This window comes from Eublepharis macularius, chromosome 7 (assembly GCF_028583425.1).
Source record: "Eublepharis macularius isolate TG4126 chromosome 7, MPM_Emac_v1.0, whole genome shotgun sequence".
NCBI classification, from domain to species: domain Eukaryota; kingdom Metazoa; phylum Chordata; class Lepidosauria; order Squamata; family Eublepharidae; genus Eublepharis; species Eublepharis macularius.
Window position 1 is genome coordinate 141,485,902 of NC_072796.1, and position 19,487 is coordinate 141,505,388.

The 19,487-nt window shown below is 49.0% G+C and overlaps 1 protein-coding gene across 1 annotated transcript in view; it reads right to left on the reverse strand.

The window, feature by feature from the left end:
- LOC129333103 (1-phosphatidylinositol 4,5-bisphosphate phosphodiesterase gamma-1-like) overlaps positions 1 to 18,055 on the reverse strand; it is a 113,094-nt gene extending 95,039 nt beyond the window's left edge. The window contains exon 1 of the mRNA XM_054984494.1: positions 17,688 to 18,055. Within this exon, the coding sequence (XP_054840469.1) occupies positions 17,688 to 17,910 (223 nt within the window). The 5' untranslated portion in view covers positions 17,911 to 18,055. The remainder of the gene's footprint in view (positions 1 to 17,687) is intronic.
- Positions 18,056 to 19,487: the final 1,432 nt, after the last annotated feature.

Genomic DNA, 19,487 nt, shown 5'->3' on the forward strand with positions numbered 1-19,487 from the left:
AAGAAATCAGGTGCACTCTCAGTGAATCATTTTAATCCGGACGGTCTCCATTATCCCCCCCTTGCAAGGGGTAGGGACGGCCAAAAGTTTTTGATCGATTCAATTCATATTCTGGATAAATCAGGCAGCAGGGGTTTTTATAAGAAATAATATTTAATATAAGTATGGATAGTCTTGTTAGCCTGCCTGTAGCAGTAGAAAAGAGCAAGAGTCCAGTAGCACCTATAAGGCTAACAAAATTAGTGGTAGGGGATGAGCTTTCGTGAGTCACAGCTCACTTTTGTGAGCTGTGACTCACAAAAGATCATCCCCTACCACTAATTTTGTTAGTCTTATAAGAATTTATGAATCCTGTGATTTGGAAAGGACAGTCCATTGGCTACTCTGTGGGTTTCAGGCAGAGCAACATGGTACATGATTTAGCTGATGGCAGAGACTGAACTTGAGATCTGCATAGTAAGTATTGTGCACATTCACACAGAGAAACAGCCCCCGCTCGTCTCCTTGGAGGCATCCAAAACAAAGACGTTTTTGCCATCTTCTTTGAAGTATTGCACCTTCTGAGCCTCTCTAAGAACAAAATAGTCAAGAGTCCAGTAGCACCTTTAAGACTAACCCACTTTATTGTAGCATAAGCTTTCGAGAGCCACAGCTCTCTTCGTCAGATGCAGTCCATGAATCTGACGAAGAGAGCTGTGGTTCTTGAAAGCTTATGCTACAATAAAGTGAGTTAGTCTTAAAGGTGCTACTGGACTCTTGACTATTTTGTGACTACAGACTAACACGGCTAACTCCTCTGGATCTCTAAGAACAGAGTTCCACAAGGAAGCGCCTCCAGTTAGGACGTCCTGCTCCTATCAGACGTTGATCAGGGACTATACCGTTCAAGAGACCATCTCTCCAAGGTGATCTTAGACCAGGTGCCATGTTCTGGATCAGCTGCAATTTCTGAACCGACTTAAAAACCATCCTTGTGCAGAGCAAGCCATATAACATGAACATCCCGTGTGTGTGTGTGTTATGTGCCATCCAGTTGCCTCCGACCTACGGCGACCCTATGAAGGAAAGACCTCCAAAACGTCCTATCATTAACAGACTTGCTCAGATTCTGCAAACTGGAGGACGTGGCTTCTTTTATCGAGTCATAGAATAGAATAATAGAATTACAGAGTTGGAAGGGGCCATACAGACCTTCTAGTCCAACCCCCTGCCCAGTGCAGGATCAGCCTAAAGCATCTCTGACAAGTATTCATCCAGCCTCTTCTTGAAAACTGCCAGTGAAGGGGAGCTCACCACCTCCCTTGGCAGCTGGTTCCACTTTTGAACTACTCTGACCGTGAAAAAGTTTTTCCTAATATCCAGCTGGTACCTTTCTGCATGTAATTGAAGCCCATTGCTTCAGGTCCTACCCTCTGCTGCCAACTGGAACAGCTCTTTGCCCTCCTCCAAATGACAGCCCTTCAAATACTTAAAGAGAGCAATCATGTCCCCCCTCAACCTCCTCTTCTCCAAACAAAACATTCCCAAGGCCCTCAGCCTTTCCTCGTAGGGCTCAGTCTCCAGACCCCTGATCATTCTCGTCGCTCTCCTCTGCACCCTCTCGATTTTGGCCACATCCTTTTTGAAGTGAGGCCTCCAGAACTGCACACAAAACTCCAGGTGTGGCCTGACCAAGGCAGTATAGAGAGGGGCTATATGACCTCCTGCGATTTCGACACTATGGCCCCTTTGATATAACCTAAGACTGAGTTTGCCTTTTTTGCCACCGCATCACACTGACTGCTCATATTTAGTTTACAGTCCACTCTTACCCCAAGATCCCTTTCACATATACTACTGCCCAGAAGTGTATCCCCCATCCAGTATTTGTGCTTCTCATTTTTGTGGCCCAGATGTAATACTGTGCACTTGTCTTTGTTGAATTGCATCCTATTCACAGCTGCCCACTTCTCCAGAGTATTCAGGTCTTGTTGACATTTTCTGCACCACATCGCTAATGAGTCCAGCCATCTCATTTTAGGTCTTCTTTTCCTACCACCTTCCACTTTTCCTAGCATTAACTGACTTTTCCAGAGAATCTTGTCTTCTCATGATGTGGCCAAAGTACAATAGCCTCAGTTTTGTCGTTTTAGCTTCTAGGGAGAATTCAGGCTTGACTTGATCTAGTAGCCACTTATTTGTCTTTTTGGCCGTCCATGCTGTCCGCAGAACTCTCCTCCAGCACCACATTTCAAATGAACCCATTTTCTTCCTGTCAGCTTTCTTCACTGTCCAGCTTTCACATCCATACATAGATTTAAGGGGGAGGGAAAGGCACCCCAAACTGCAGAGACACTAATTTTAGCACACCCCAAGAAATAAAATTTAATTTTATTCCATGGAGGTCGCTGGAGTACCTCAGTTTCACTGCCATTCTTCTAACATTTTTTACTAGTTCCATATCCAACTGGTTATTACAATCTCTCTTTCACCTTGTGGCGGAAGCCATATAATTATTTTATAAGCTGCCTCAGGCAGGTTTCTGAAGAGGCAGCATTTTAAAAACAAACAAAAACAAACAAATAAAGACGGTTGTTGTGGGTTTTCCGGGCTGGCATTGTAGTTCCTGACGTTTCGCCGGCAGCTGTGGCTGGCATCTTCAGAGGTGTAGCACCAAAAGACAGAGATCTCTCAGTGTCACAGTGTGGAAAAGATGTAGGTCATTTATATCTACTCAGGAGGGGTGGGTTTGGGCTGAGTCATCCTGTAAGAGTTTCCCCGGGTGTGGAATGCTAATGGCGGGAGGCTTCACTGTATCCTGAGGAGGTTCAGCCCAGAAAATCCACAACAACCATCGTTCTCCGGGCGTGAAAGGCTTCGACAAAATAAATAAAGTTTTAGCTTTGATTTTGATGTGACCTGCACAGTCAGTCAGGGGAATCCACAATTTGATTTTTAATTAGTTATACATGTTTGTGGTTTTATCTCTCCAAAAAAGTTTACAGTTAATAAAATATACATGTAACATCTCTCACAATTCTTAAGGATAATCACTAGGAAAAATTAATTGCCACTTTGCCACTGCCCAGTTTGCCTAATATTGTATTGGCAACAGCATCCATTCGCTGTTATTAATTTTATGAAACAATGCATCTCGACAAACAGAAGATTTTCCATGGAGAAATAAAGCACTGGAAACATTTTCTGCACCACATCGCTAATGAGGAGTAAAATATTAAAAATGTGACCCATGTGGCAGAGTGGGGTTGAAAAAGATTGGCCTACTTGAAAATAACATGGAAAATGGTTCTCATTCCAGGCTCCCTACAAGGGCCCTCTTTGCCAAAAATAAAACAAAAAGCCTTCCAGCTAGCAAGGCAGCCTCAATTTTTCTAGCAGTAGAAAAGAGCAGGAGTCCAGCAGCACCTATAAGATGAACAAAATTTGTGGTACGGTATGAGCTTTCGTGAGTCACAGCTCACTTCTTCAGATACAGCTACAATGTGAGTCCATCTGTCTTTATATCTTGGAGAGTGGAGGGATTACAGAAGCTGAATGATAATAGCCGGTGAATGACAATGGCAGGTGTGACTGAATAGGGTGGAGTATGCAGAGGGGTGGTGGGTGTGGAGAAATCAGCATTGGTAATGAGACAGGAAGCCTAGGTCTTGATTCAATCCAAGGGGATGCATTGTCTTGTAATTCAGCAGTCTCTCTTTCTAATCTCCCTTTGAAATTCCTCTGCAGAATAACTGCCACTACTGAAGAAGTGAGCTGTGGCTCACAAAAGCTCATACCCTGCCACTAATTTTGTCAGTCTTCTAGGTGCTCCTGGACTCTTGTTCTTTTCTACCGCTACAGACAGAGTAACATGGCTACCCATCTTGATCAGTTTTTCTAGAGCTGGTGTCCAAATGTAGGCACACTCAGGCAGCCCTGGCGCCAGGGTTTCTGGCGCTGGAGGCCAGCCTCGCATGCACACTGTGCGAGCGCGCACCCCGAACTGTGTGATGACATCATCACGTGATGACATCATCACACAGTGCCGCCGGCAGGTGACTGGGGCGGTGCAAGGAGGCCGCCCACGCCCTGCACGTCTGTCATCCCTGGCCCGTGGCTGCTGTGCCTGCCCAGGGGCAGGTGGCGGCGGCAGCGACAGGACGGACACCTCTGCCCCCAGCACCCCCCTCCGGTGCCCCCTCTACCAACACCGCATGGTGGGTCTTGTACAGCCCAACTCATTCCTCTGAGAGATCATCAGCCAGATACTTTGTCGTATCACCTATTGCCAGAGAGGCAAACAGGGAAGGGAGGGTACCTTGTGGCCTTGCTCAGGGGCTTCCTAGAAACACCGCGGTTGTCAAGTGCCAGCAAGATGCTGGACTAGACAGACTTTTGGTCTGGTCCAGCAGGAGTCTCTGGCCATCCTGATATAGCACAATCCTTGCACTGTATAAACAGCAGCAAAAGAAGGAAGCTAGAACAGAGTGCAGAATGTAAAAAAGGAGGCCCATCAAGGCAAAACTGGAAGGGTGCCGCTGTCCCGCAGCACGGAGATGCACCGACCAAAAAAACAGTACTGCTTGCATTTCTCTCTGTGTCGGTCTGTCTCTTTAAGAAACTCCTTTCGGGCCAGGAAAGGTCTTGGCAAACTACAGCAGCCCAACCCCAAAGTGGCCGGCCTCCGATGGCTGTCCTCTTGTTAGCATGCAAAACCCTTCCCCGCCTGTCTATCCAGTTAATAAACACATCAGGAGAAAGACTGCTAGGTTGAGCTTCCTTTCAAACCAGCCCTCTTGTTGTCAGGATTAAGAACTGCCCCTTAAAAAGGGAGAAAAGGAGGAATCGGAAAGGCACCAGTCGCTACGAAGCCTGCAACTAAAGCCAGCCCAGTAGAGAGAGGCCGGATCAGTTTGACAACCAGCAAATCGGACTTCCCAATAAATCCATACAAACGCCACTGGAGTGAGGGCAAGGCCAGCCGCAGAGAAGAAGGGGTCTTACAAGCACTGATCCCTTTACAGCCAAGGCCCTAAAGCAGAGCCTCGATTACCCCCCTACCCCAATTTTTCTTGCCAGAGAGCAAAGCACAGAGCTGGCCTGGATGGTGCTATCACAAGCAAGGGGGCTGTATAAGGACTAGTAGGATCCTTTCTTGCAACTGGTGTTTTCAGACTGCCTTGGAAGACAGTCTTCATGGCACACATATCCTGGCTGGCGAATTCACTTCTCCTTTGCCTGCTTTGGAAAGTGGAATTAAAGCTAAGGAGGGAGGGGAAAACGAGAAAAAATAGTTGAACCACATGTTTTGGGGGGGAAATACTATTGCTTTCATATGGCAAACGAACGTTTCTTGCATAGGGCTGCCAGGTGCAAACCTGGAAATACAACTTTCAAAGCATTAAGTGGGCGAGGAAGCAGCTACAGCATCCCTCAGGCAGCCTTTCTCAGTCCCTCGGGTCACCCCACTCCCCAACTTGCTATCTAGCATATCTGGGGTGCAGCAAGAGTTGGGGGGAAACAGAGGCAAAGGCGATAACTGAAGAAAACGGTGGTGGGAAAAGCTGTCACTGCTTTGCCTCCTGCTTCAGCAGCACCTTAAAGACCAACTAGATTTCCAGAGCTTTCGAGAGTCAAAGTTCCTTTCGTCAAATAGGTATGACCTTGAATCTCAAAAGCTCATACCCCGGAAATCTAGTTGGTCTTTAAGGGGCTACTGGATGGGACTCCTGCATGTCATCTAGAAGAAACCATGAAGCAGCAATGATAAAACCTCAGGAAACCGTTGTGTGGAAGCGCATTGTATATATTTTTTAATATGTTCATGAAATCTTTGCTCTGAGAGAGCCAGTTTGGTGCAGTGGTTAAGAGCGGCAGGACTCTAATCTGGAGAGCCAGGTTTGATTCCCCACTCCTCCGCTTGAAGCCAGCTGGGTGACCTTGGGTTAGTCACAGCTCTCTCAGAGCTCTCTCAGCCCCACCCACCTCACAGGGTGATTGTTGTGAGGATAATAATGACATACTTTGTAAACTGCTCTGAGTGGCGGCATATAAATTGAATGTTATTATTATTATTACTATTGATTACAATTCATTAGACAGAAGGGCTTCAGAGACTGGCATCCCCCTGGACCAAATCAGGTCCCCTCGAGTAGTGCAATTTGGCCTTCCGACCCCCCACCTCCAAAGAGCTACAGCAGGACTTAACAGCTGGCTATTTGCCACTTCTCTCCACCAAGTTGCCCACTAGCAAAGCCAGTAGCCAACCAAAGGCAGGGGCTGCACCCCTTCTCTGAGCCACGCAGCATTTTTTACTACCAGGCAGGGCTTTTTTTCTAGGAAAAGAGGTGGTGGAACTCCGTGGGTTGCCCTCGGAGAAAATGGTCACATGGCCAGTGGCCCCATCCCCTGATCTCCAGATAGAGGGGAGTTTAGATTGCCCTCTGCGCCACTGAGCGGCACGGAGGGCAATCTAAACTCCCCTCTGTCTGGAGATCAGGGGGCGGGGCCACCAGCCATGTGACCATTTTCAAGAGGTTCCGGAACTCCGTTCCACGCGTTCCTGCTGAAAAAAAGCCCTGCTACCTGGCATTAAACAAAACAATTATAGTCACAGCAGGATATACATCCGAGGCAAATCGAGAGAGAGCAAATGCTGTTATTGCGGCAGCATTCTCTAATCCGCTCTACAAATACTGATCCAAGCAGATCCTGGAGCATGCACAGCCACCAAGAAGGGAGCTGTGACTCTTGAAAGTTTATACTCTGGAAAATCTTGTTGGTCTCTAAGGTGCCGCTGGACACAAATCCCGCAGTTTTCCAGCCTCGACAAGGTCCGCAGGAGCGCCTCGCCCTGCACTCAGTCAGTTTGCTAAGAACTCCGGAAGCATTCCATCTTGAAAGGACTGGCTCACCCACACGTGAACTTAAGACACCTCGGGGAGGGGGAGGGGAGAGCGTTTGTTTAGCAGCCGTCTCGAGCATGTTGGGAACGGAAGCGGGGCCAAAACTCCACTGGAATTTGGGAGCAGCCTGCCTGCTACGAAATGCACAATTCAGACCATTTCAGGAGGAGAGGCAAGCTCTTTGTAGCTAAAGCTCATAAAAAACAGGCAGCAGGGGTGGAAACAGAGCTGAGTCGTGGCACTGGAAGACGGGACTCGAGAACCTGATCCCAGTGCCACGGCTTGGTCCACGCGTCTTGATCATATGCAAAATGCTTTCCACTCTGGATCTATCTGTTTGCATTTTCAGTGCAATCCTAAGAAGAGTTATTCCAGTCTAAGCCCACTGATTTCAATGGGCTTAGACTGGAGTAACTCTTCTTAGGATTGCACTGTTCTATTCCCCCTCTCCTTCTTCCAAAAAGCCCAGGGTTCCCCTTTCCTCATTTGATCCTCACAATTACCTTGGAAGGAAGGTGAGGCTGAAAGAGAGAGCAACCGGACCCAGGTCAACCAGTAAGTTTCGTAACAGGGTCAAGATCTGAAGTCTCTCAATCCTGGTCAAACACTCGAACCGAAACACCACACTAGAGGAAAAGAAGAGTGCCACTAATGCTTAAAAATTAAAGATTTGTGATGTGGGTTTCCCTTACTCAACACAAGAGCTATGAAACTCCATCAAAGGTAGATCAAGAGTCCTTAACTAAGCAAGAGTTTTCTTTGCTCTGTTCACAAAGCCCTCCAGCCTCCAACTTATCCCATGACCAGAGATGGAAGTTAACAAGGGGGATTTTTACGTAAACAGCCACTGAAATTGCTCCACGTGGCAGCTGTTCTCCGTGGCCGGAGGATCAGAGGTCTGCACACAAGCACCAGGTGGACTGTGGGATTTTGACCAACCCCTTCAAGGGCTATTTCTGCCGCTGCAGAGAAAAAATAACAACCTGCATCGCATGATAAACCATGCTGCACAAACTGTCCACCCTGTAACATCAGCCGCCTTTGTGGGACTATTTTAGTGGCCTCTGCAATGCTCTAAAGCATCCCCTTTCAAGATTATGTATCCTGAGCCAACTGACTGCAAAAACAGGCACAAAGAAGAGGTCATGATATTCAAAGTTGTGCATTTTTGTGCCCACACAGAATCACTGATCAGGTTACCAAATGCTCAGCCTGAACGCTGGTTAAAATGAAAGATGTTTCTACAGCCACAAGGCAAACTGTGGGACAGCCGAGGCTTGAAGGGCTAGCTTCAACAGCAAAGCACCGCCCCACACCTGCCTATGGGTCTTCAGCTCCAGGATAGTCAGTTGCGTGAAGATTGCAAGAATTAAAGGTTTTGGGGGGTGGGTGGGGAGGAAGAGAACCCCCAATTGTGCATGCAGTGCTCATATATTTCTAACGGGATTTTCCTTGCCTTTCTGGAGACCAGCACTTCAAATGACTGCATCCCCGTCTGCCTGTTTTTTTTAAAAAATACGTATTTATTTACTTCATGTACGCCCTATTTATCCATTTGAAATGTGGTGCTGGAGGAGAGTTTTGCGGATACCACGGATGGCCAAAAAGACAAGTAAGTGGGTTCTAGGTCACATCAAGCCTGAATTTTCCCTAAAAGCTAAAATGACAAAACTGAGGCTATTGTATTTTGGTCACATCACAAGAAGACAAAACTCTCTGGAAAAGTCAATAATGCTAAGGAAAGTGGAAGGCAATAGGAAAAGAGGAAGACCTAAAACAAGATGGTTTGACTCAATCAAAGAAGCCACGTCCTCCAGTTTGCAGGATCTGAGCAAGTCTGTTAATGATAGGACGTTTTGGAGGTCTTTCATTCATAGGGTCGCCATAGGTCAGAGGACCCTTGATGACACATAACACACACACACCCTATTTGTCTCCCAATGGGGCTTACAACATTCTACCCGCCTCCGTTGTATCCTTGCAACAACAACCCTGTGAAGTAGGTTAGCCTGAGACTGTGTGAAATGGCCCAACATCATCCAGTGAGCTTCCAAGGCAGCCGTGCTGGTTTGCAGAAGAACAGCAAGATTTGAGTCCAGTGGCACCTTAGAGATATCTGAAAAAGGAAGCTTTGACTCTCGAAAACTTAGATACTAAAAAGCCCGCTGGACTCTAAGGAGCCACCGGGCTCAACTCCAACAGCACAGTAGGAATTAGAATCTAGATGTCCCAGATCCGAGCCTGACACGCAGAATATTTTATACAACACACATGGTGCTCTGCCTGCCACTTGGCTTGCATTATACAGTCGTCTTTTTACCCCAGGCTTTTAACTGAAGGGTTATCTGTCTTATCAGTTGTTGTTTAGTGGCCTGTTGGTAGCCTGAGGGGTGCTTTATGAATATGGTTTTACGTTCCCTGATAAAATTGGTGTCTTTTTAGTGCTGATACTGTTTTGCACTGTTTTTATGTACCTAGCAGGCTCTTTACTTATTTTATTGCTCATTTTAAAGTTGACATTTTGTTGTTTTTATTATTTTGCTGCTACGTCACTGTTCTCTTGTGAACCGCCAGAAGCGTTTTCTAATTCAATATCCAAGAGGCGTGCCCCAGTATAAGTCTCAGATAACTGACAGCCATTCGTCCAATGGAGTTTCTGCAACACTTCACAGTGGATTATAGCCCCAAGGTTTTTAATTCCCAAGCGTCTGTATGCCAGCTCCCAAACTCCTCTGCAAAATATTGCAGTTATTCCCCATAAACCACCACTGCGAGTCAAGGCCTTCCAACCTTCTGCAACATTCCAAAAGGGCCAAAGAAAATTCAAGAGCAGGTGTGTGCTGCTGTCCATTCTGGGATCAGCGGCAGCCTAGATGATGATGATGATGATGATGATGATGATGATGATGATGATGATGATGATGAGTACGACGACGACGACAACATTCGATTTATATACCGCCCTTCAGGACAACTTAATGCCCACTCAGAGTGGTTTACAAAGCAGGGTGGATAAAAATCAATGATTTTTTTTTAAAAAATCAAAAAAATCAGATTTTTTTTAATTTAAATCGGATTTTTTTTATTTAAATCGGATTTTTTTATTTAAATTGGATTTTTTAAAATAAAATGCTTTTTGAGGAAAATATATTACCATCCAAAGGTTATTCCATCATGAAATAAAGATTAGTTTTTAATTATGTAGAATAAGGCTGTATGTGTTTAATTTTTCTGGTAAATAAATTCCATTAATCCATTCACAATGTCATGCTCTTCCAGAGGTTTTTTGTAAGATTATTGGGCAGTTTCTCTGCCTACATTATCACAGATGCTTGGTTTTGCAGTTCTCAAAACTGAATTTGTGTCAGCTCAGCAGAGATCACATGCCTCTTCTTCACAGCAAAAATGTTATAACATGAACAGGGTTGAGAAAAAGACCTTAATCCTATTGTTCTACAAACCTATGAAGACAGAATCAACCCCTCCAGTGCTAAGTTTCAAGAAGTTCAGTGAATAGAAACAATATTTTTCTGATTGTTTGGAGTGGAATAGATCTGCACAAGAAGAAACTAAGTGTGAGGAGTTAACAAACATGGATGTTTGTTTAAGCAAATAACATATGCTGTAATGTTATTGTTTCAGTTGAATAAATAGAACTATTTAAATTGTTATTATTAAGGTAATGATTATTTTTCTCCTTCCAATAAAGTACAACAGAAAAGTTGTCCAAATATGAATGATTAACCTAAACTGGGGATAATTCATCTCACAATAAATTAACTATAATGTGTTTCTAATAGTATTAAAATCAATATTTTATACAATTGTAAAACTAATATGAAAAGTTGTTATTCTAAAAATCTTCATCTACTTGCATATTAAAGTTATACCAGCAAGAATTAGTCTTTATGTAGAAAACTATGATTTAAATCAAGCCTTACTGACTAGTGATTTAAATCATGATTTAAATCGTGATTTAAATCAGTTTAAATCAAATCCACCCTGTTACAAAGTATGTCATTATTATCCCCACCTCCTCTGTGAAGTAGGTGGGGCTGAGAGAGCTCTGAGAAGCTGTGACTGACCCAAGGTCACCCAGCTGCCTTCAAGGGGTGGAGTGGGGAATCAAACCCGGCTCTCTCCAGATTAGAGTCCTGCTGCTCTTAACCACTACACCAAACTGTTTCACTTTCCCGGTAAGGAAGGCCACACCCAAGCAGACCCTGAAGAGAAGCATCACATTCCATGGGGCTCCCCCAAGGCGAAGCAGGAACGGAACTCGGATCACAAGGTAATGGATTTTCTCCAGAGGAACTGTGTTAATGAATGTTGGGGGCCACTGGGTCACAATGTTTTAAACCAACTCATCATTCGGAGACACTGCGGCCTTTCAGTGCAGAAGCCAACCTCTCCCTCTTTCCCCCAGCAATCCCCTGGACTGCCTCACTTTGGTGCACTGCAGCCCACGTTCTCCCAAATTCCAAAGCTGTTCATCCGTTCGCTTCCCTTCCCGTAAACAACACACTCCCTTTTCTTCCTGGACTCCACCTTTCCCCAATCTGGGCCTTCTCCAACTCTCCCTCCCCCAGGCCTCCACCCAGCCTACTCTCAGGTCCCGGCCTCTCCGTCAACATCTCTTTCGAATACCCTTCCTGCACCCATCCTGTCCTTGGGTTCATAAGAACAGCCGTGCCAGATCCGACCAGTAGCCGGTCAAGCATCCCAGTTCCTGCAATGGCCAATCAGAAGTCCCCAGAGAGCCTGGGGTAGAAACCAGAACTTATTGCCCATTAACTTCATCCGGTATCTCCGAGTTTTAGTACTATGAGAGAGGGAGAAAAAGTTCTATCAATTTTCTCCACCCCATGCATGATCTTACATACCTCTATAGTCATACTCGTTCTAAGCTAAAAAGCCCCATACTAGTCCTTCCTCACTGGGCCGCTCCTTTCTATGTCTTTTCCAGCCATTTAGGGATAAGTGTCTCCATTCCCAGGATCTTAGCTTCTCTACTTCCCTACTTCAACCCTTCCACCTTCAAGCCAAGTGTATTCACCAAAGACAGTTCTAAGCGTACATGCATCCATTTATGTTCTGCCAAATTAACCTTTCACTTCTCTCACAGAAGGTGCACTGATTATTGACATCCCTTGACTCAGAGTTCCCTCCTTAGCAGCTAGAATGTTCTTGAGTAATACATCTGGGTGCTTAACTAACATCTCAGAGGAACACCAAGAAAACAGGCAAGCAGCAGTCAGTTTTCAAAACACTGGACTATTTCCTCTTTGGGGGTTTTTTGGGCAGGGGAGGAAGGTGACAAGCTGGGAACCAAGTGCCCAATTGTGAGGAAACACAATTAGATTCTGTGAGCAATGCCTGCATCACACCCTGGGAATGTCCGTGTCACAGCCCTGTCATCATTGACACAAGCCATGGAGTGGGATGGGAGGGGTCTCTTTTCTGTCTCCAGGCACCTGCCCACCTGATCCACTCAGGTCTTGTTCACAGAGAGGCAGCCCCAGGGTTCAAGACCACCCCCAGTGCTATGCAGTCAAAGGTCTGAGGTTTGTCTCCACCATGCGCTATGCTTACAGGAGAGGAGGCGGGAGCGAATGTCTGCTGGCTGCACTGCAGGGATGTACCAGGGAGAGTCTAAGAGGATCAAACCAGTGGCCGGCAAGTCAATGCGCTCAGAAGGCCTACAAGAAGGGCATGGGGGGGGACTTCTTCTCCTATTGCCCCACAAGAGTGGTATTCAGAGGGTTACTGCCTCTGAACATGGAGGCTCCATTTAGCTGCCATGGCTAACAGACATTGGTGGGCTTCTCCTCCAGGAGCTGAACCCCCTCTTCAGGCTAACTTAACTAACAATCATCGCCGCTTCCTACTGCAGTGAATTCCGCAAGTTAACTACTCTCTCTCTCAGTGCAGAAATGCTTCCTGCAGAATGCTTCTAGCCCACAAGGCTTGCAGGGACGGGTACACTACTCTCCAAACCGCACCTGCTGAACTTCTCCCTGCCAGGAAGATGGATTGGTATGCAACTGGGCAACACTATCAGGATCTAAGGTTGGCCACAGCAAGACTGCCAAGGAAATCAGGCTGAAGATCAGGGGGCCCAGGTGCTCCCTGACCCTATATAATTCACCTTGGATCCCACTGAGCAAGGAGGGAAGGAAGGAAGGGCTACCACCAGTCTGGAAACACCACAAGAGTGTCCCGCAGCTCCATCGAGTCTAACACTTTTATTATGGAAAAATCGCATCACACATTTGTTAGTTTGTAAGGCGTCACAAAGAGCCCCATGGCGCAGAGTGGTAAGCGGCAGTACTGCAGCCCGAGCTCTGCTCACGACCTGAGTTCGATCCTGGCGGAAGCCGGGTTCAGGTAGCCGGCTCAAGGTTGACTCAGCCATCCATCCTTCCGAGGTCGGTAAAATGAGTACCCAGTTTCCTGGGGGTAAAGTGTAGATGACTGGGGAAGGCAATGGCAAAACACCCCGTAACAAAAAGGCTGCCAAGAAAACGTCGTGATGCAACATCCCCCCATGGGTCAGTCATGACTCGGTGCTTGTACAGGGGACTACCTTTACCTTTACCTTTTAAGGTGTCACAAGACCCTGTTGTTATTTGAGCTGCAGCCAACTGACACAGTGACCCCTCGAGAATTCCTCTGCATCACTTCCGAATGACAGTTCTTATATGAGGCTCATTCCCAGAATGTGGGCCATCTATGGCCATGCACTATGGGATTAACACTGCTGCTGAGCGACAATGCAAAAGCTTTAGTGAAAGGTCACCTTGTGCATGTGCCACCCTCTGAAAAGCCCACCGTTTCAAAGCCTTTAGTCATCATTACCCAAGATTAGGTCAACCAACGGACCGCTGATCAGGAGGTCCTGGAGACCCAAGCCAGATAGAAATGCACCCCCCTTACTTCTACAGAGTTCAAACTGGCTCCGTGCACCTGGGCACCCTGCCCGCGTAAAGGGTACCAGGTAACCAGACTGTTCAGGGTAAAGCTACATCATCACAGCTGTGGCATTATTTGTGCCCAGGCTGTTTAATTTTCCCACATGGAAGCATTTCACTAGCATGACTTTGCAGATTATTTCAGCATCTCGCCCCACTCCAAAGAGCTCAGGGCCCCCCCACACACACGGTGCCTCTCCACCACCCTGCTTTATTTTTACCCTCATAACAACCCGGAGAGGTAGGTGAGGCTCGGAGAAGAGTGTGCATGGACCAAGGATAGCCAGCTTTACAACTCAGCTGGGATTCCATCTTCGATGCCCCTGGGCCCCTACATTGCGGTGGCTTCAGAATCACCTTGAGAAGGTTTCTTGCACAGAGAACCTTCTTGGGAGGTCACACTTTCCCACCAACAGACAACAGTCCAATGTTCTGGCAGACCCAGAAAGGTGCAGAGGTCGGCGCAACAGTGAGCAAGGCATTATTGGCGGGGGGGGGGGGGCGCATTCTGGAAAAACAGGCATCTCACATAAAGTAGCTTGCAACCTTCTCTGAGTGCTTTCGTGCTAAGCCCAAAGTGCATGAAGTGCGACAAGGTAGGTACCAGCCTGCCCAAGCGAAAATGGAGGGCGGGGGGGGGGGGGAGAAACAAGTCCCAGAGCTTTGGGCATCCTGCAGTTGCTACTGTCTGCAGCATGCACAGGGTGATGGTAGGGTTGCCAGCCTCCAGGTGGTAGCTGGAGATCTCCCGGAATTACAGCTGATCTCCAGCCAACAGATATCAGTTCCCCTGGAGAAAATGGCTGCTTCAGATGGTGGACTCTGTGGCATTGTAACTGTCATATATGCCTCCTGCATACCTGCCATAAATGTATATGGGTTCTGCCTCTGGTCTCTGAGAGTATGAGAAGTTCTTTATTGCTGCAGTGCCAGCAGGTTATCTCGCAAATGTTTACTTTCTCTTTCTTGCTCCGCTGAGCCAGTGTCCTTGACTGCCAGCTGAAACTGGCTCGAAGTGTATCCTTCTTGAGAACCTAAGTTCATCTTTCTCACTGTTTACTCTAAAACAATGTCTCACTCCACCCACCCACCCCCATTAACGGTCCTCTTTCTCCAGGCAGGAATATTCCCTATAACTAACACTGCCTGCCCCACATACGTCACTTCTGCCAATTCCACTGTCTAAGCACCTTGTACTGAACGGATCTCTAATACAGTTACTTCAACTGGAACACCTGTGTGTTAACCGTGGAGAACTTGGGGATTTAACTGCCAGGGACTGACAGTAACCTGCTGAGTCCCTCCCCTCCCTAAACCCCACCCTCTCCAGGTTCCACCCCCAAAGTCTCCAGGAATTTCCCAACCTGGAGCTGGCAACCTTAAGTGACAGATAAGCTCAGTTTGCAGCACTGTTATTATTTAATTACTTATTTGCATTCTTCATTGTCCGTCTTTCTCAGTGAGACCTATGCGGGACGCGCCTTGGATGAGCACACGTCCCTTTTCAAAACCACTAGGCAGATGCCACAAGACCCTGCGAAAGAACTGCCCAAATGTTCAGCCACATACAGAAGAATGCTTAAGGGGGGAGGCAGGGAGACTGTACCACCAGCCTCCCCCTCGACCACCAAATGTCCACCCAAATATACTGAGGCTCTGTTCACAGGGCTAAGGGAGTAAACACGTGGAGACTGGGTGGGGGAAGAGCCAGTAGGCGCAGCCCCACCCACCCCTTTCAGCGTGTCAACAAACAGCTGTACAGTGCTCAGCTGAGAATCTGTGTTGTGCAGAGTGTGGCCTGGGTATGAAGAGACCTGTGTCCGTGCTCCTGCTCGGCCGTGGAGACCTATGGCCGGCCCTAAGCCGCTCGCTCTTTCCTCAGCCGACCTACCTAAGCCGTTTTGAGAATATAAAGGGGCTTGCCCCAAGATCTCTGGTGAGAGGCGGGATACAAACGTGTGAAAATAAGTTCCTTTTGCCCAGTAAAAGCCACATCTATCACACCTCTGAGGAACAACGCTCCTCCGTTTCTCTGACGCAATTATGTGGTGCAAGCTTCCACAGCCAGGACACCTTTCCCAAGCTGTTCACCCTGCCAGATTCCCAGACAACCGAAGCACCGTCAGTCACCGAAGCTAATCTGACCTCAGAGGGACAAGGCCTTATCCAGGACAGCCCTTCCTCTCGGGAATATTCTCCCACAGCCGTTTTGCCTTTTCGTTGATTAACTTCATTTAAAAAGCAACCAGCCAATTGTTTATTGAGGCTGGTCAGATGCTTGACAGACTCCCAGGGTTTCCAGATTTCCTGGAAATTTCAAGTCCTGGGGGGGGGGGGGGGGGCTGTTAATCCAAAATGCAGAACACGAAACAGAAACCAAGCCCCCACCCCCCGCACTCCTTATAAACCTCCCCAATAGAATGCAACTGAAGAAAAAAAATTAAACCACGGGGGACATTTAATTCCACCCTAGGCAAGGCCACTTTGCAGAGCATATACAAGGCAGGAGTCAGTATCTGCAGCCTGGGACTGGGCGTGGCACACTGCAAGTCCGCTTCAATCAGCCCATTTTACAGATAGAAAAAGAAGGCTGAGAATGAACTTCCTCAAGGTTAAGCGAGGAGTCCGTGGCCAACTCATGGCTTTTTAGCCCGAAGTCTCCTGGAAGCAGGAGAGGAATTTTCACTCAAGAAGAAGGGAAGGGAAACTAATGGCGCAAGGGCGGCTTTCGATCCACCAGACTCCAAATCAAAACAAGCACACATGCAGGCACATATCTTTGGGTTAAAAAGAAAATAACTGAAATGTCATTTTCTAAACATTTCTATCCTCTTCCGTGAATGCAAGTAAAAGGTTAAACAAGAGCAGAAGATATTAACAACAAAGTTGGCTGCATTCCCCCCCCCTCCTGCCCACCCCCTTAAAATATCTGGTTAGGCTGTGCCTGCCTTGACTTCCACCCTTGCCTGGAGGGCACCAGAAGGAACAGGGCATGAATAAACTTTGGTAGATTTCTAACTTTGGAGCTGTGTTCTCTCTCTGCCCCAACGGTTCCTCCAATGAAACAGCCCAGTCGGGATCTAACGTGGTCCGCCACGGGAACGCCTGTGGCCCATTGCTAAAGAGCACTGCAGGGGTGGCCTACTCAAGCAAGAGAACCCTCCACAACTCAACCCAGACCACAAGAGACCCCCCTCCTTCAAAGCAGCCTGCAAGCACCATGAACCCCACCAAACATGCCGATCCAATGCACCTTCCCATCTCTCCTGGCTGCCATGTCTCCTGATGACCTGGCACATGTGCAGCCGGATTTCAGTCCTTGAGCTCAATGGGATTTTCAGGGTATAAGCTTTTGTGAGTCAGCGGTCCCTTCTTCAAATATCATAGCATCAGAGGGTTGGCACGGGGTCATCTAGTCCAACCCCCTGCACAATGCAGGAAATTCACAACTACCCTCCCCCCCGCCCCCCCCCCACACACAGTGACTCTAGCTCCAAGCCTAGGAAGATGTGCATGTGTGTAGTTTCGAGTGGTTTATAGCAGAAGATTCCGGTCCAGGAGCACCTTAAAGACTAATGAGATAAAGCTCCTACCCTAGAAATCTCGTTGGTCGCGAAGGTGCTCCTGGACCCGAAGCTGTGCCAGGTGCAGCGTCATAAGGCAACAGGGCCCCCACGCATGCCTACCCGAGGAGGCACGGGGCCCCTCTTCGGGCAACTGGCAGATCCGCTTGCGACGGATGGCGAAAGCGCCTCGACAGCGCATCACCGCAGCGTGCGCAAGCCAAGCCAAGCCCGCGCCCGACCCGGGGCGCGTCCTGCGCCGCGCTTACCGTCTCCCTCCAGCTTCTCGGGCGCGCGGCTCCAGACGACCTGCCTGCTGGGGAGGCGGACCTGGAAGGTCCTGCGCTCGGGCCGCTGCGACTTCTTCTGGTAGAAGAGCGTCAGGACGGTGCCGGTCTCCAGGCACTTGAGCAGCCGGCTCAGGTCGCCCCCGGCCGGGCCGGCCTCGTCGGGGAGGAAGCCGTTGACGCCGGGCAGCCTGGACACAGCCATGCCCGCCGGCCAAGCCGCGCCGCCTCTACCGCGCCAGCGGGGCCGCCTCGCCGGGCGCGGCTCGGGGGCAGCAGCCGGCCATGGGCGCTCACGGGCGGAGCGGCGGCGGCGGCGGGACCCGCACGGCGGCGGGCATCGGGCAGGACGCGCGGGGCGGCTGGCTGGCCGGCCGGCCGGCCGCGGCACCTCTGCAGAGCGCGCCCGCCCGCCTCGTCCTCCTCTCCTCCTCCTCCTCGTCTCCCGGGCCGGGGCTGCGGGGCGGCTGCTGGTGGCGCTCTCGGCGCGGGGCGCGTTACGCGCGGGCGGCAGAAATGGACGCCCGGAGGAAACGGCGAGCACACATGGCCGGAAAGGGAGCGGAGCGGAGGAGCCTCCGCCGCCGGAGCCAGGAGAGCGCCGGGAGGGGCCGCAGGGAGGGAGCGAGCGAGCGAGGGCGGCAGAGGCGGCGCAGGGCGGCATCTAGCGGCCGAGCCGGGCGCCCCGCAGCCTCCCGGGGGCCGGGCGCGGAGCGGGGCTGGGCAGGGCAAGGCGGGCCGGGCCCCTCCTGCGCCTTTGCGCGGACGAAGGAGCGCGCCTGCAGCCGGGCTGCTCTGGCGGGGAGAGGAGGCGCCGCTGCGGGCCGAGGTCGCCAGCACCGCGCTAGGGGGCTCCCCGGTCCTGTGGATGGATGGATGGGTGTTAAAGGATTTTTCTTGGGCCGCATCTTCAAAACCCCGTGTGTGAGCATTCAAGCAAAAGACACACAAACAGTAAAGTTGCTTGAGTGGCAGATTCTTTCTCTTACTTTCATAGAGTCATAGGGTTGGAAGGGAACTCCAAGGTCATCTAGTCCAACCCCCTGCACAACGCAGGGAATTCACAACAACCCTCCCCCTCCAACTGCCCCAGTGACACCTGTCAATTCCCAAAAGATGGCAAAACACCTCCAGGATCCCTATCCAAACTGACCTGGGGAAAATTGCTACCTGACCCGAAGGTGGAGGTTGCCTTACCCTGGGCATGTAAGAAGGGGCCACGACTAAGCACTGATGTAACCCTTCCCGCCCTCCCCCTCCTGATCTGCCCAGGTTCACAGAATCAGCATTGCTTTCAGATGGCCACCTGGCCCCTACTTAAAAAACTCCCAAAGAAGAAGAGCCCACCACCTCCCGAGGAAGCCTGTTCCACTGAGGGACCGCTCTGACTGTCAGGAAGTTCTTCCTCACGTTTAGCCAAAAACTCTTTTGATTTAATTTCAAGCCATTGGTTCTGGTCTGACCTTCTGGGGCAGCGGAAAACAACTCCGTGCCATCCTCTATATGGCAGCCCTTCAAGTACTTGAAGATGGCTATCATATCATCTCACAGTCGTCTCCTCTCCAGGCTAAACATACCAAGCTGAGATTTAGCTGCAGGTCAGAGTACCAGCAACTGTAACCATCCTTTTGTTTCCATTCCATAACTCCAATTTCAGCCTTGGAAGAGCTACTTCTCAGAAGCATTTCGAATTCTTAACAAAAGCGTGGCTCCAGCCTTTGAGATGTTTGTATTATAGTAACACTTAACTGCCCTGTCACTTAAGCTTGTCTGGTGCCGTAT